Source organism: Microtus ochrogaster, chromosome 1 (assembly GCF_000317375.1).
Source record: "Microtus ochrogaster isolate Prairie Vole_2 chromosome 1, MicOch1.0, whole genome shotgun sequence".
Lineage (NCBI taxonomy): Eukaryota > Metazoa > Chordata > Mammalia > Rodentia > Cricetidae > Microtus > Microtus ochrogaster.
In genome coordinates this window covers 39,340,991-39,354,450 of record NC_022009.1, presented here as the reverse complement: position 1 = coordinate 39,354,450, position 13,460 = coordinate 39,340,991, and the positions used below count along the sequence as shown (strand labels likewise).

The window sequence follows — 13,460 nt, the reverse complement described above, 5'->3', positions numbered from 1 at the left end:
CTCTGAGATTCCATCTTACACCTGTAACAATGGCCAAGATCAAAAACACTGATGAGAACTTATGCTGGAGAGGTTGTGGGGAAAAGGGAACACTTCTGCATTGCTTGTGGGAATGCAAGCTGGTACAATCCTTTTGGATGTCAGTGTGGCTATTTCTCAGAAAATTAGGAAACAACCTTCCTCAAGACCCAGTAATACCACTTTTGGGTATATATCCAAAGGATGCTCAATTGTGCCATAAGGACATGTGCTCAACTATGTTCATAGCAGCTTTGTTCTTCATAGACAGAAGCTGGAAACAACCTAAATGCCCCTTATCCGAAGAATAGATAAGGAAAATGTGGTACATTTACACAATGCAGTACTAAACAGCAGAATAAAAAAACAATATCTTGAATTTTGCAGGAAAATGGAGTTAGAAAACATTATTTTGAGTGAGGTAACCCAGACACAGAAAGACAATTATATGTACTCACTCTTGGGTGGTTTTTAAACATAAAGCAAAGAAAGCCAGCCTACAAACCACAATCCCAGAGAACTTAGACAACAATGCAGACACTGAGACTTACATAGATCAAATCTACATGGGAAGTAGAATGTAGAAAAAGACAAGATCTCCTGAGTAAATCGGAAGCATGGGGACCTTGGGGTATGGCTAAAGGGGAGAGGGGAGAGGGGAGAGGCAGGGAGGGGAACAGGGAAAAACGTAAAGCTCAATTTAAAAAAAGTAATTTTGATGTAAAAGTTGGGGAAAAAAAAGATAGGATGGCCTATAAAGAAAACACTAGTTTGTATCTTTGGCATCAGGGACATTTAAAGCCACATGAGTTCTAGAAAATATGATCACCATAGTGGTAGAGACTTACTCAATGAGTTCTGAGAATGGATTGCCAGGGGCAGGTGGGAATGTCTCAACTGAGACTGAATACCCACTAGTTTCACTTAAGAAACTCATTTTCCCATAATTTTTCTTCCAATTTATAACAAATAAAACTTTAGAAAATGAAGACTTTTCTTCAGTCTTTCAGGAAATTTGCAAAACTGAAATAAATTAGTTTTAGGTATACTATCAAAGCCCATCTAAAGCTAGTCAGAAAGAAGCATGCATGGGACAACATACCATTTCCAAAAACAGTAGTTCTTCTCTTTCTTTCTCTTGATCCAACAAATCTTTCTCATAATTTTTTTTCTGAAACTGTTTAAAATTTAAAATGGCATTGTTAATCATTTGTGCCAACTTCTTGCTGACTCTAAGTATCTCTTTACTATAAGTGTAGAATGTACTCACCATATCCATAGACATTTCCATTCTGTCCAACTCTAATACTGTCTACAAGGAAAGTTTTTAGAAATTACAGCTGATCCAACAGTAATGAAATGCAATCACTAAGTACTTCTGAAAGAAACTCTTTCCCCGGGGATATTCAAAGAGAAGAGCTTACACTATGCTAATCTGTAACCACCAATAAGCCCTCGAAAACTGTGTTCCAAAGTCACACCCATTCATACCTTAGTTTTTCAACATTTTCAAACAATTCACATAACAAATCCTCATGCTAGAGCAAAATCATATGGCATAAATTTTGGAAAGAGATGTGCTTGGGTGATAATCAGATCTTCACCACCTATTAGCATGTTCTCAAGCAGCCAGTTTCTAGCTCTAATGCCTTTACAAGGCCAAACAGACCACTGGATTTACTCTGAGGGTTCTTCCCACACTCTTCTAGAAAAAATAACTTCCTGAATTGAGAACAATAATAGATAAAATCTAGTGAATGAGGTATAGGTCATCATTTGAGCCAGGCTCACAGACACCTCACAGGTGCTCAGCTCTCCCACAAGGAACTCATACTGCTAGTAACAAAAATGATTACCTTTAGAAACACCCTTCAAAGGAACTGGTATAGCCAACAGCAGCAAACACACCTACCATGCATTAGTTCTTACCATAGATTATTATCCTATATAGTTAAGGTAGGGAAGCTGAAGTTAGCACTGCCATACTGCAAGACACATGCTTTCTAAGCAGGAGAGACACTTACTTTTTTCACAATAGCCAGGACATCTTTATCTTTTTCTTGACACAGGAGTTTTCTCACACACATTTCTAACTGCTGAAGAAGATGCATGTCTGCAGGAATCTTCAGAGCTGATTTCACTTTGGGCAGCATGTAGCAAAGTTTCATTCTGCATTTAGAGTGAGCTTAATAATAACTAACAGTAATAGGAATGTGGAACAGAAAAAGTTTAATCTTTAGAAAATCTCAGAGTTCAATTGTCCATGCATGTGTGGAATGCCTACTATTTATAAGGCATTCATTATTGTGGGTACCAAGACACAAAATTGAACCAAACCAATAAAATCCTCTGTTTTCAAGAATTTTTTTTTTTAGATTTATTTATTATATATACAACTTTCTGCCTCCATTTATACCCACACACCAGAGGAGGGCACCAGGTCTCTTTTCAGATGGTTTAGAGCCACCATGTGGTTGCTGGGAATTGAACTCAGGACCTCTGGAAGAGCAGACAGTGCTCTTAACCACTGAGCCATCTCTCCAGCCCCTGTTTTTCAAGAATTTACATTCTGGTATAAGGCATGAAAAATAGAATGCTTATAAAGAAAATGTCTGCCAGAAAGTGATGAGTCAGTCTGAAAGGCAGTGTTGGAGTAGTAATGTTTCCACTGGAAATATGTATTTAAGGAAAGATCTAGAAAAACAGGGAGCAGGTCTCTCACAAGTGTCTGGAAAAGCATTATGGCCAAGAAGAAAGGCTTGCCTAGTGATACTCTGAATTAGCAAACTAGCCTCGAGAAAGAATATAGCAAAGATGAGCTTAGTAGGAGACCTGAGTGGTGACAAGGGGCCAGCTCATGCAGGGCTCTGAGGGACACTGTACAGAGCCTGGCTTCTATTTCAAATGCAATGAGAAGCACTGGAGGCTATGAACGGAGGATTATAGTGATCTAACTTAACTTTCCTAATTATCATCTGCTGTTTTGAGATTAGACTGCAAGTTAACTATGGTTAAGGAGGGAAGAGAAGCAATGGAGAAAACCCCAAGCAAGAGCTAATGGTGCTTTGGGCAAGGAGCAGTAGAGGTGCCCAGAGAAGCCTGCTCTCTGCATGTCTTTTGTGAGCAGCAGAGTGGCCACAGGGACTTGCAGATGGGAAGATGGAGAGAAAGGGGTTTAGGTTTAGGCCTGGGCAGTGGGAAGTTGAACCAGTTGCTTATTGAGATGCAGAACACCGCAGCAGGAAGAGATGCAGACAAAGCAGACCCAGTACTGAATGCTAGACAGATTAAGTCTGGGATGCCCATTAGATATTCTATGGGAATTATAAATCTGCAGCTAGCTCAGTAAGCCTGGAGTCCAGGTGGATGTCCTTGCAAAAGATAAAGTCAGGAATGCATAAAAATGATAGTTTAGGCAAGGGAATGGAGAGATCGTTAACATAATAAAGGCAGTGAGAGAAGAGAAATGGGAAACATGCTAAGGCTCTACCATTGTCTAGATCCACTAAGAAGAAACAAGGAGGCTAAGGATTGCAAGGGAGGTGAGCAGAGATCCAAGAGATTGAAGAAAGCCTTCCCAGGAGAAGGTTGTCAATGAGATGTTCTGCTTTGTTAAACTCCACCTTTCCTTCTTTTTAGGCTAGTTCTGGGGACAGAAGCTGGGCAGTTGTCCTGTCTATCTTGAAGCTGCTAGATTCATTTGTTCATCGTGTGTTCTACAGGTTAATGCTCTGTATTTCTTTTTGCAAATCTTGAGGCAGCTAAGTGCCACTGCAGGGTTTCCAGGATGGTGTTTTGGCATATGCTTAGCTGAGAGCTTTTTCTACACAGTAGCCCTTGCTTCTGTGCATATGAAAAGTGAAGAAGCTCTTCTCTGGGATTCTCAATACTATGCACCAATTGTCTCCATCTCAACCACTGCTCAGCACAGACACTGGGGACATTGTAACTAATAACCCTCAAGTCCCTTCTGGAGAAATGACTTCACTCTGGTCACTGGGGAGAAGGGTCCTCGAAATACCAATATAGGATTTTCCTAGCCTTAATGGTGTCTAAATGCAGTAAATTAAATATTGAAACATTTATGTAGAGAAGCACACAATTTATTACCCAAAGCATATCTAGAAAACATTTTGATTCATGGGCCACAAGATAACAAAGTTCTTGAAAATAAGGACTATAGCTTTTAGTAAGAAATACTTTTTAAGGATCTTATCATATTAATAATAGTTACTCAGCCAGACTGGCAGGCTGGCTTTGATTTATGCTTGCTCAATTCAGTAAGACAAAAGGTGTCGACATCAATTAAGAGACTGAGATTGTTATCCCAAGACTATTACTAACCAGGCTATGAAGCCAACTGAGCTATCCATCAACTGGTAAAGAAAATATGGTATATAAGCACAATTCTAACAAAGAATGAAACACTACTACAACACAAAGGGCACAGGAAGGTGTACATAAAGTAAAATAAAGTAAACACAGAGTACTGTATGTTGCTACTTAAATTCCTTAGATGTGGAAGCTAAAAAGGTGAATAGTGGAATGGTGGTCATCAGCAAGTAGACGGATAGGAGGAAGGAAGGCTGGAAGAAGGTGCAAAGGATGTAAAACTTCAGTTAATATACAAGGAATATCTTGAAGCCTTTGCAGTATAGTGGATATCTATAGTTCATAGCAACTCATTATATATTTTATAAATAAATAAAGACAAGTCTGAAGGCTCTGAGCAAATAAAAATGACAAATATTTAAGGAAAAGAAAAATGCTAACTAGCCTGATTTTTATTGCTACATATCCATATATTATCCATGCAGGATCCCATAAATGTGTGGCTGTTAAGTCAATCTTCAAAAACAACTACTAAGACTCTGAAAGTAAGCATCGATTCCTTACTTGACTTAATTAAGAGAGTTTTCAAACATTTCCACAAAGGACATAGGAGAAGCGCAATATTTTCAAACCTTGCAGAGTGATACATACCTCACATTCGCTACTGGGTCATGGGTTAGTTCAATAACAGGTAGAAAGAAATATTTGCAGAAAAATGATTTGGAAAAGATCTCTATGATAAATTCACAGGTATCCAAAAACCGAAGTCTATTCCAATAACTCTTTCCTTGGCCCAACTCTACAAACAACAAAAATACCATAACCTAATTTTCCCTACATGAAATTAAATATTATAAAGCTAAATATAAAAAATGTATGCAAAGTTTCATTATACCTGCAACTTATTTAACAAATATAACAGATAAGATAAAATAGTCTTTGTATACTCTAGGTTTGTAGACTAGAATATTTACACACCAAAAACTAGGAAAGGATTTTATTAACACTGAATAAACCCCAGTAAGCACTGATGGACTGCGATGACTGAATGTCTAGCGTTACTATGTTTGACCATTGCCTATATGCTGAGTACCCTGTCTTATTGACAGTGTCTTATTGATACCTGGAAAGCAATCTGAGTGAATGTACACACTTAAAACAATTCAAATGCGATCTGCAAACCCTCCCAAGTCTCTCCAAACTAAACTAATTGTTCTCTCTTTGTTTCCTTAAAAGTGTCTGACATGGATAAAATCATACGTAAACACAATTACTGACAATGGTTTAGGTCAGTTTTTAAAGCATAATCTCCTCATTTTCACATAACTGTGTAAAGGCAAAGTTCTTAATACTTAAAACCAAACATAATCTTTAAAATGAGACTTATCCTAAATTTAAGTCCCTACCAATGTAAAATGAAAACAGAATTAAAACAGGCCATAAAATGAAAAATCAAAATACTGAGCAAAACAAACAAACAAACAAACAAACAAAAAATACTGAGCACAGTTTTCTTTAAGTAGAATTTTATGGAAGTATTTTCCCTCTGAAAAGTGGTGATTCATGATTAATTTGGTGAATTTTAATAGTCAGGAAGTCCTCTTCCTTGTCTGTACTGGATAATAGTTTTATTAAAAAATAGTTAAGCATAATTATAGTCAAGGCAAGTGTTCAATGATTAAATAGCTTACTAAACAAATGTATATATTTGCTACCAGAATTAACAACTTAAAGATTTTTGCCATGATGTTTATCCCTTAACAAATCACAATAAATTTGCATGTGTTAACCTAATTTCTAAATAGTCAAATCATCACAGCTCACTATTAACATTAATATGTACTGTCAACACCATTCAAGAAAGAATTATAAGCCCATATTTGGTTCATTCAATTAATATTTAAAACAGCATTATAAAGTAAATTACTAGAGATAAAAAAAATATTCTATTTGTGCTTTAGCTGCAAATGCTATTTCATTAAGATAGAAATTAGCCTTTCAACATACATTTACATATTTAAATTTCTTAAGTGTTGGAATTCACAAAAGAGGGCTCTGATTAAATACTACTTTCATCTATGAAAATTTTGGTCATGACAAAGATTTCCAAGATAAATTAACCTATAAAATTCCATTAAAAGCACAATCAGATATTCACCTGCTTTATCTTTGAAAAATGATATGTAATACATTGTAGATATAATTAAGGTCAACTACTTCAGTAACTTTTTTCCAAAATGATTACTTACGTTCAATTAATTTTTGAATGACTTCATGCCTCTGCTCTTGTTTACGATTATAGCGTAGAAAAACACATAGAGTTCGTGCAGCTGCTCTTTGGACAGGTAAGACATTCTTAAAGAAATAAAATAGGAAAGACAATTACACTACCCTAAGATACGTCTTCAACTAGTCCCCACCAAATCAACTAGTTACTGGCTAAATGAAAAGTGTCCACTATCTTTCAAACTCTGGGCTCACACCCTTCTGGGAGATCTCTGTTACCTAATGCTAATGTCACTCAGGGAAATAAAATGTCCTATCACAAGCTAACTCAGTTGCAGAGTCACATCCAAATTACCCATGTTTAACTATCATTTTCCTGCCAGCTCATCTTAAATGACATGTTCCTCAGCCACCAATCCTTTCAGTCAACAGATTATTATTTCTACACATTCAACAAACATTCAAAACTGTGCCACTTCGAAAGCAGAAATTTAGAGAGCCCATGTTCAAGAACATTGCTGAAGAATTTGGGTGATGGTATCTTATCTACGGCTGGAGACTAAATATCTAAGCCCAGGAGGTGCAATGCTATTCACTGTTCAGGGCTAAGGAAGCTCAATTTCCTATGCCTACACAAAAGCTGTAACATGTGTGTCAGTGTGGAGGTAAAGATTCCAAAACACTCCACAAGGGTGTTAATATTAGAGAGTGCCACCAGACAGAGTAAAAGGACCCAACCAGCTGACAGGTAGCATCATCAGTTGGTGTGGGACAATTCTGTAGTCTGTCAATTATGTTTTAAATACACTGATTGGCCAGTAGCCAGGCAGGAAGTATAGGTGGGACAACCAGACAGGAAGTTGAAGCAGGGAAATGAGAACAGGAGTATTCTGGGAAGAAGGAAGCTCTTCCCGCAGTCCTGTCCAGCCACTGAAGAAGCAGGATGTGACCTGCCCCGATGAAAAAGGTACTGAGCCATGTGGATAAGAATAATGGGTTAATATAAGTTGTAAGAGTTAATAAGAAGCCTAAGCTAATGGGCCAATCAGTTTATCATTAATGTAGACTCTCTGTGTGATCTTCTTTGGAACCTAAAGACTGTGGGAACTGGGCAGGACAGAAACCCCAACTAGCAGGACTCTATGTTACAACCAGTATTCCAAACTCTCTGTCCTTAAGATTTTCATTACACCACTGTACAGAACCTTGATTCTAAATGAATTCAACCAGTAAACTTACTGAAAATTGGAGGGAAAAATCCAATACCTTTAAGAAAAATCTGTAACCCAAGTATACTGTTTCCGTTGTAAATTCATGTTCACCATCCTGACATACTTATCAATATTATAATATTTCTTCACCTAACACCCAGACTACTTATAGTGGTAATCTCTGACAGGTAACCACAGCTGTGTAGTGTAGAGTCAGTGCTGATTGTGCCCTTTTCCATCTACACAAGTGTCCATTATACTGGGCACTATGCTATGTGATATTGTTAACTGTTGGATACAAAAGGACAGTATTTGCTATGGTTTAGAACTGAAAATTTAAGAACTGCACATAATCAGAAATATTATAGGGCTTAAATGGATTTCAGACAGTGAACTAAATAAAAGCCTGTTCCTCTCTTCTTTCATTTGGTTTAGTACGAAGACATATGAAAATATGCTCAGTTTATTCTTCATGTAATATGTCTTATAATGCAAGGCAAATATTCATTTTGGGACAGAAATCAATGACAAGGGCCTTAGAACAGCTTTCATAAATTGTCATGGTATCTGTGTGCCCTTACACATACTCACATGCACACACAGTAAATAAATAAATAAATAAATAAATAAATAAATAAATAAATAAATAAATAGGTTATAGAAGTTATTCTTAACAAATCATTTTTTAAGATTATTATATCTATAGCACAACCTTCAATTCCTCAGATTTCCATTGCTATGTGTGATGAACTTGTTAGGTAGTAGGTAATAAACTGTGCTTCTTATTTTTTTAAGTTGATAATATCAGTAATATTTTTCTCCTTTCTAAATCTTTGAAACTAAAACTGATTTAGAATTTTGTAGATGATTCTTGGATTCCTCATTTCCCTTTTATGAAATAAAAACTTAAGATACTTCAGTTCAGATTGTAAAGTAGAAACATACGTAAGCTTTTGTTTGTTTGTTTTTTGCCGTTACAGGAGATTGAGCCTATGACCTTATGCACGATTCAAATGCCCTGTTGTTAAGCTACATCCCCAGAAGTTGCAGATTTTTCAAAATTAAAAAAATAAAAACAACTTTCAAAACTGTTTTTAGGATGCCATCCGTGCAGGCACAGTGGATTACAGGCTAAACAGTCCTTCCTGGAAGTGTTGTAAAAGGTGGACAATGAGGTTCTCACATAGCTGTTTTCAAGTTGTTACTACCTTCACTTGAATGGGCTATCTACACTAAGGCATCCATACTTTCAGTGCAACTGTACTTAGGCCCTATAAAAGACACACTAACAGGGACTGCTGGGGAGTTTTGAGAATAAAGGCCTGGCAGATGTGAGATGCTGACGTTGTGGGTACATTCAGAAGAAAGAACAAAGCAGAGGTTCTTCTGCAGTTGACATTACTGAGTCCTGTCAACCTTTCTCTCCAGAAGTACTGTTAACAAGTTTAAGGTAATCCCTGAGTTCAGTCCCCATCACCACATAAACTAAGTATGGTGCCACATACTTATGGCCAGCATTTGGGAGATAGAGGCAGGAGGATAAATGTCATCTTCAGTTATGTAATAAATTTGAGGACAGAATGGGCTACCATGCACTGCTTCTGAAAACAACACAAAAGAGTGAGGTGAGTCTAACCACACTCCTCTGGTAGTGGACAAAGAGTATGTGTAAATGGAGTTCATACCTCCCTGCAGCTAATGGTGGAAGCGCAAAGAGTATATCAGAGAAGCAGAGGAGACTTGACTCCCCTCCTCAGGGACCTGTGGAGATGCTGCCCTTCCAAGCTGACAGAAAATAAGGTTCATATATCTTGAACAGGTAAAGAATTTGGTAATGACAAAATTATCCCCAAGTTCAAAACCATCAGGGGAAATTCAGAGCTCACATTTGTCATCATGATGGTGAACATTCTTTGTAAGAAACGGTAATAAATCTGGTCGCTTGATATGATGTGAGGCAGACAGGCATATTTCTGCAGCAGCTTCTCATGGGTCCTCCACTTCAGAGAGGATGCAGCTCGCTGCTCAGCAGCTGTGAGTGCAGGAATCAAGTCAGGCAGAGAAGACAACTGGAAAGCAATAGAAGGGTGATGGTGACTAAATCCAAAACTGCAGCCTATAATGTAAACATACACCAAAGGACTACAGAGTTCAGAAGCCATCTCAGAAGTCACTGGGAGGTAGTCACCAGACAGAAACAAATATTTTAAAAAAATTCTTGAGTGAAATTTATGACACCAGGTAATAAAATCTCTAGAGCATGAACTTGTTATTCTCCCTTGGTTGTTTACCAAGGCCAATACTAACTAGTGCAAAAACCCTTACATATTACTCTGGACAAGTTTTGACCTTCTAAATTCCTACCCTTTGTCCCACTTGTTATGCTTATAATAAACATTAATACTGAAAATATGAATATAAATTCCAAGGGCAATAATAAGAATTGTGTGGTAGGTGGAACCACTACATACTAGCTGCAGAGGGCAGTTTATGCTGGCAGCTTTCACAGGCATAGGCATGGCTATGCAGCAAGTGCTATTTAATTTAGTCGCTAATTTATTGTAAATAATCAGTAAGCTTAATGTTTTTTTTGTTTTGTTTTTTTTTTTTTTGGTTTTTAGAGATGCTTTTGAAAAGGGCCTTTCTTTAGAAGTTTTCAAATACTCTACCCACTTCAGTGTGTCACCCATATAGCAGAAGCACAGGAAATAGCCTGAGGGGAAAGGAGTTAGTAACTTGGAAGATTTTGTTCTTACATCGTTTCACCATCTGTGGAAATACAGGTGTGTGGGTGCCTATGGCTTTTGGGCCTTCAAATTCCTTAATAACAGGATAAAAACTGAGAGCTTGAGACATTTCAAAATAATTGTGTCTCACAGTAATGCTTCCAAATATGGCTCAGAGCTATGAAAATAACCTGTGCTTCCTTTCTATAGCATAACACTCACACATACTCGCTTATATACATTTATTTTTATTTTTTAATTATGTGCATGTGTGTGGTGATGGGGGATGGTACACTTGAATGCAGTACCAAAGGAGGCTGTAAGAGGGTATTATATTCCTTTGGAAACAGGACTTAGTTACCTGTGATCATCAGGTGCCCAATAAGGATGCTGGCATGGAAGCCAGGCCTTTATAAGAGCAGTGGAGCTCTTAGCTGCTAGACCATCTCTCTAGACCCCTTGTGTAAATTTTAAAGCCAGCTTTGGATGTACTACCTGCCATTCCAGCTTTGGATGTACTACCTGCCATTCCTGGGTCCTGACAAATGCACAGAAGGCTGACACTGGCCAGCACAATAGCAAGTACTATTTTGATGCTTCTCATACATTCACCGTTTCCTCGCAATCACCCTGTACAATAAGATCACAGACTTGTATCTTTTCTGAAAAATGAGATTTACCTTATTTTCTTGAATACTGCTTTCTCCACCAATAGACATAAGTTCCAAGATTTCCGGGAGGTGATTTATAAGAGCATCTAGTACCTTAAAGAGATATTGATTACGTTTATAATGGTTATTATCTGTCTTCTAAATTTGTTAACTCCACACTTCAATTTATATACAGAAATATTTTTGACCAAGCAACATTAGGTATATTTCTATGAAAAAAAATTGTGGCATCTACTTGTCTAAACTGGAGAAGACTAGTCTCCTCAAAACTATCACATCAGGTGGCACCCTCAAGTATCATTTGATGAGCTAAGTCCTCTCAGGCTAATGGTCATTTTGGTGAATAAAATGTGCCAAACAGCACCAGATGGAAGAATTTCAATATCTTCATGAGTCTATGTACAAGGTAAATACTCCTGAAACAATACTGAGCAAAAATCCAAAATGTGTTATGATTACAAGTGTGAACAGAAAAAAAGCAACACCTATTAAGAGAAAAATGTAACGAAATGTCAACAGTGATTTAATTAAAGGTCCTCTCTTGTCTATTTGTTGGCACTTCCTAATCTTCCTTAATAAACAACACACACTTCCATTTTAAAAGCAGATGTCCTGGAAGTTCTAATTTCCAAGACCCTCCCAGTGATGTAGTGACACAAGCACTGATATAGTCTGGCTCACCACAAAAGAAGTAAACACCAGGGTGGGAACATATATTACCTCCAGTGATTCATCTTGTAATAATGTTATCAGTTCTTTGTGTATTAAATATACGCCAGAATTCAGAAGTTTAGATACCTAAAATACAACAATAAGATCTCTCAGATTTGAGACTATATAAAGTTAAGATACATATTTTTAAGCTACATTCTTATTAAACATTACTCCTAAAAATAAGTTACAACATAAATATAAAGTTAATTTCTAGTAAATTGAGTTTTGCATAGTTCTGTTTCCTAACATGATAGTGTGTACGGCCACAGGGCGAGATGTGCATAAATTGGGAGAGAAAGTGCAAAGGAGGGGCTGGAGATATGGCTCAGTGGTTAAGAGCACTGACTGCTCTTCCAGAGTACCCGGGTTCAATTTCCAGCACCCCCATGGCAGCTCACAACTGTCTGAAGATCCAGTTGCAGGGGATCTGACACCTTCACACCAATGCACATAAAATAAAGTTAAATAAAGCATAAAAATATTAAAAAACAACAACAAAAAAAGAAAGTGCAAAGGATAAGGTTACCAGAGCTGGAACTTCTGCACAGTTCATAATAACCCACAGATGCCATTACTCACACTTTAAATCTTAGAACAATCAAAGGCATCTCAAAGAATACCTGAGATTCCACTAAAGCTTCTCAAAGACAGAAACTGGATTGGAGGCCACTGGGGTGTCATAACTCTCAACTGCGAACAGTCGTCCTCAGCCCTGTCAGACTGTCCTCAGTCTGAGAGGATGTGACAGAGTCACAGTCAGTCTAGATCAGTGCTCTTGGTTTCATTCCTCTAAATTAACTCAGAGTCTGCAAAGGGAGTTCATCTATTTGTACTTTACCTTTTAAAGGTGGAAAAGAATATATACTATAGTGTGCTTGAGTCAGTTTTGATTACAGGGGTTGGGGATGGGAAGATGCCTGAATAAAGACAGTACTTTAAAATCTTTGGCTTTGGGTTGTTTTTAAGTTGCTAGAAATATTTTCAAACTGGCATTTTCTGAAAAATAAGAATAAAGTTACAATTTAGCAGTTATCAAATCTAGTATTAACACTAGATTAGAAAACTTGTAAATACACTGGGAATTTTCATTATTTAAAGGGCAAAATAAAATAAGCCCTTTATTTTAGGGAACTGAACATTTCTTTTAGCCTATGCACATTATGAAAATATAAAAAGTAGACATCCATAAAATATATAGAACAGCCATTTCCAAAGTGACTCCTATTTCAGAAATACTGATGTGTGTGTTGTTTTGTCTGCTACGAAATATAACTAAAATCAAAGGTTAAACAAAGTAGATAAGAGAAACTAACATTTGCATAGATATTCTCAGACTCGACTCCCATGCAGTCTTCAGAAGACTGCATGGAAACCACCCTAAATGAACAAATAACCTGCAGGACCCACCGGAAGCACATTCTGCCTTTTCCTCCTCTAAAAGCAAGCGTTTGTGGGTTAATTTACAGAGCTGATACAACTGTGTAACATTGTGATTATTTTAAACAATCATATCATTTAAGAGGAATATTTCCTAGACTTTGTACTATGATTTCATCCATACA

General features: G+C 37.2%; 1 protein-coding gene across 5 annotated transcripts in view; it reads right to left on the bottom strand.

Annotated features, from left to right (window-relative positions):
* The window catches only part of Ppp4r4 (protein phosphatase 4 regulatory subunit 4), a 96,185-nt gene that overhangs the window by 18,247 nt on the left and 64,478 nt on the right, over positions 1 to 13,460 (bottom strand). For all 5 annotated transcript variants that reach the window (XM_005343496.2, XM_026780903.1, XM_026780914.1 and 2 more), the window contains 8 exons: positions 11,905 to 11,982; positions 11,194 to 11,277; positions 9,674 to 9,856; positions 6,600 to 6,705; positions 5,002 to 5,149; positions 2,043 to 2,187; positions 1,289 to 1,330; positions 1,121 to 1,195 (listed from right to left, as the gene is read on the bottom strand). In XM_005343496.2, coding sequence (XP_005343553.1) covers positions 1,121 to 1,195; positions 1,289 to 1,330; positions 2,043 to 2,187; positions 5,002 to 5,149; positions 6,600 to 6,705; positions 9,674 to 9,856; positions 11,194 to 11,277; positions 11,905 to 11,982 — 861 coding nt within the window. The remainder of the gene's footprint in view (positions 1 to 1,120; positions 1,196 to 1,288; positions 1,331 to 2,042; positions 2,188 to 5,001; positions 5,150 to 6,599; positions 6,706 to 9,673; positions 9,857 to 11,193; positions 11,278 to 11,904; positions 11,983 to 13,460) is intronic.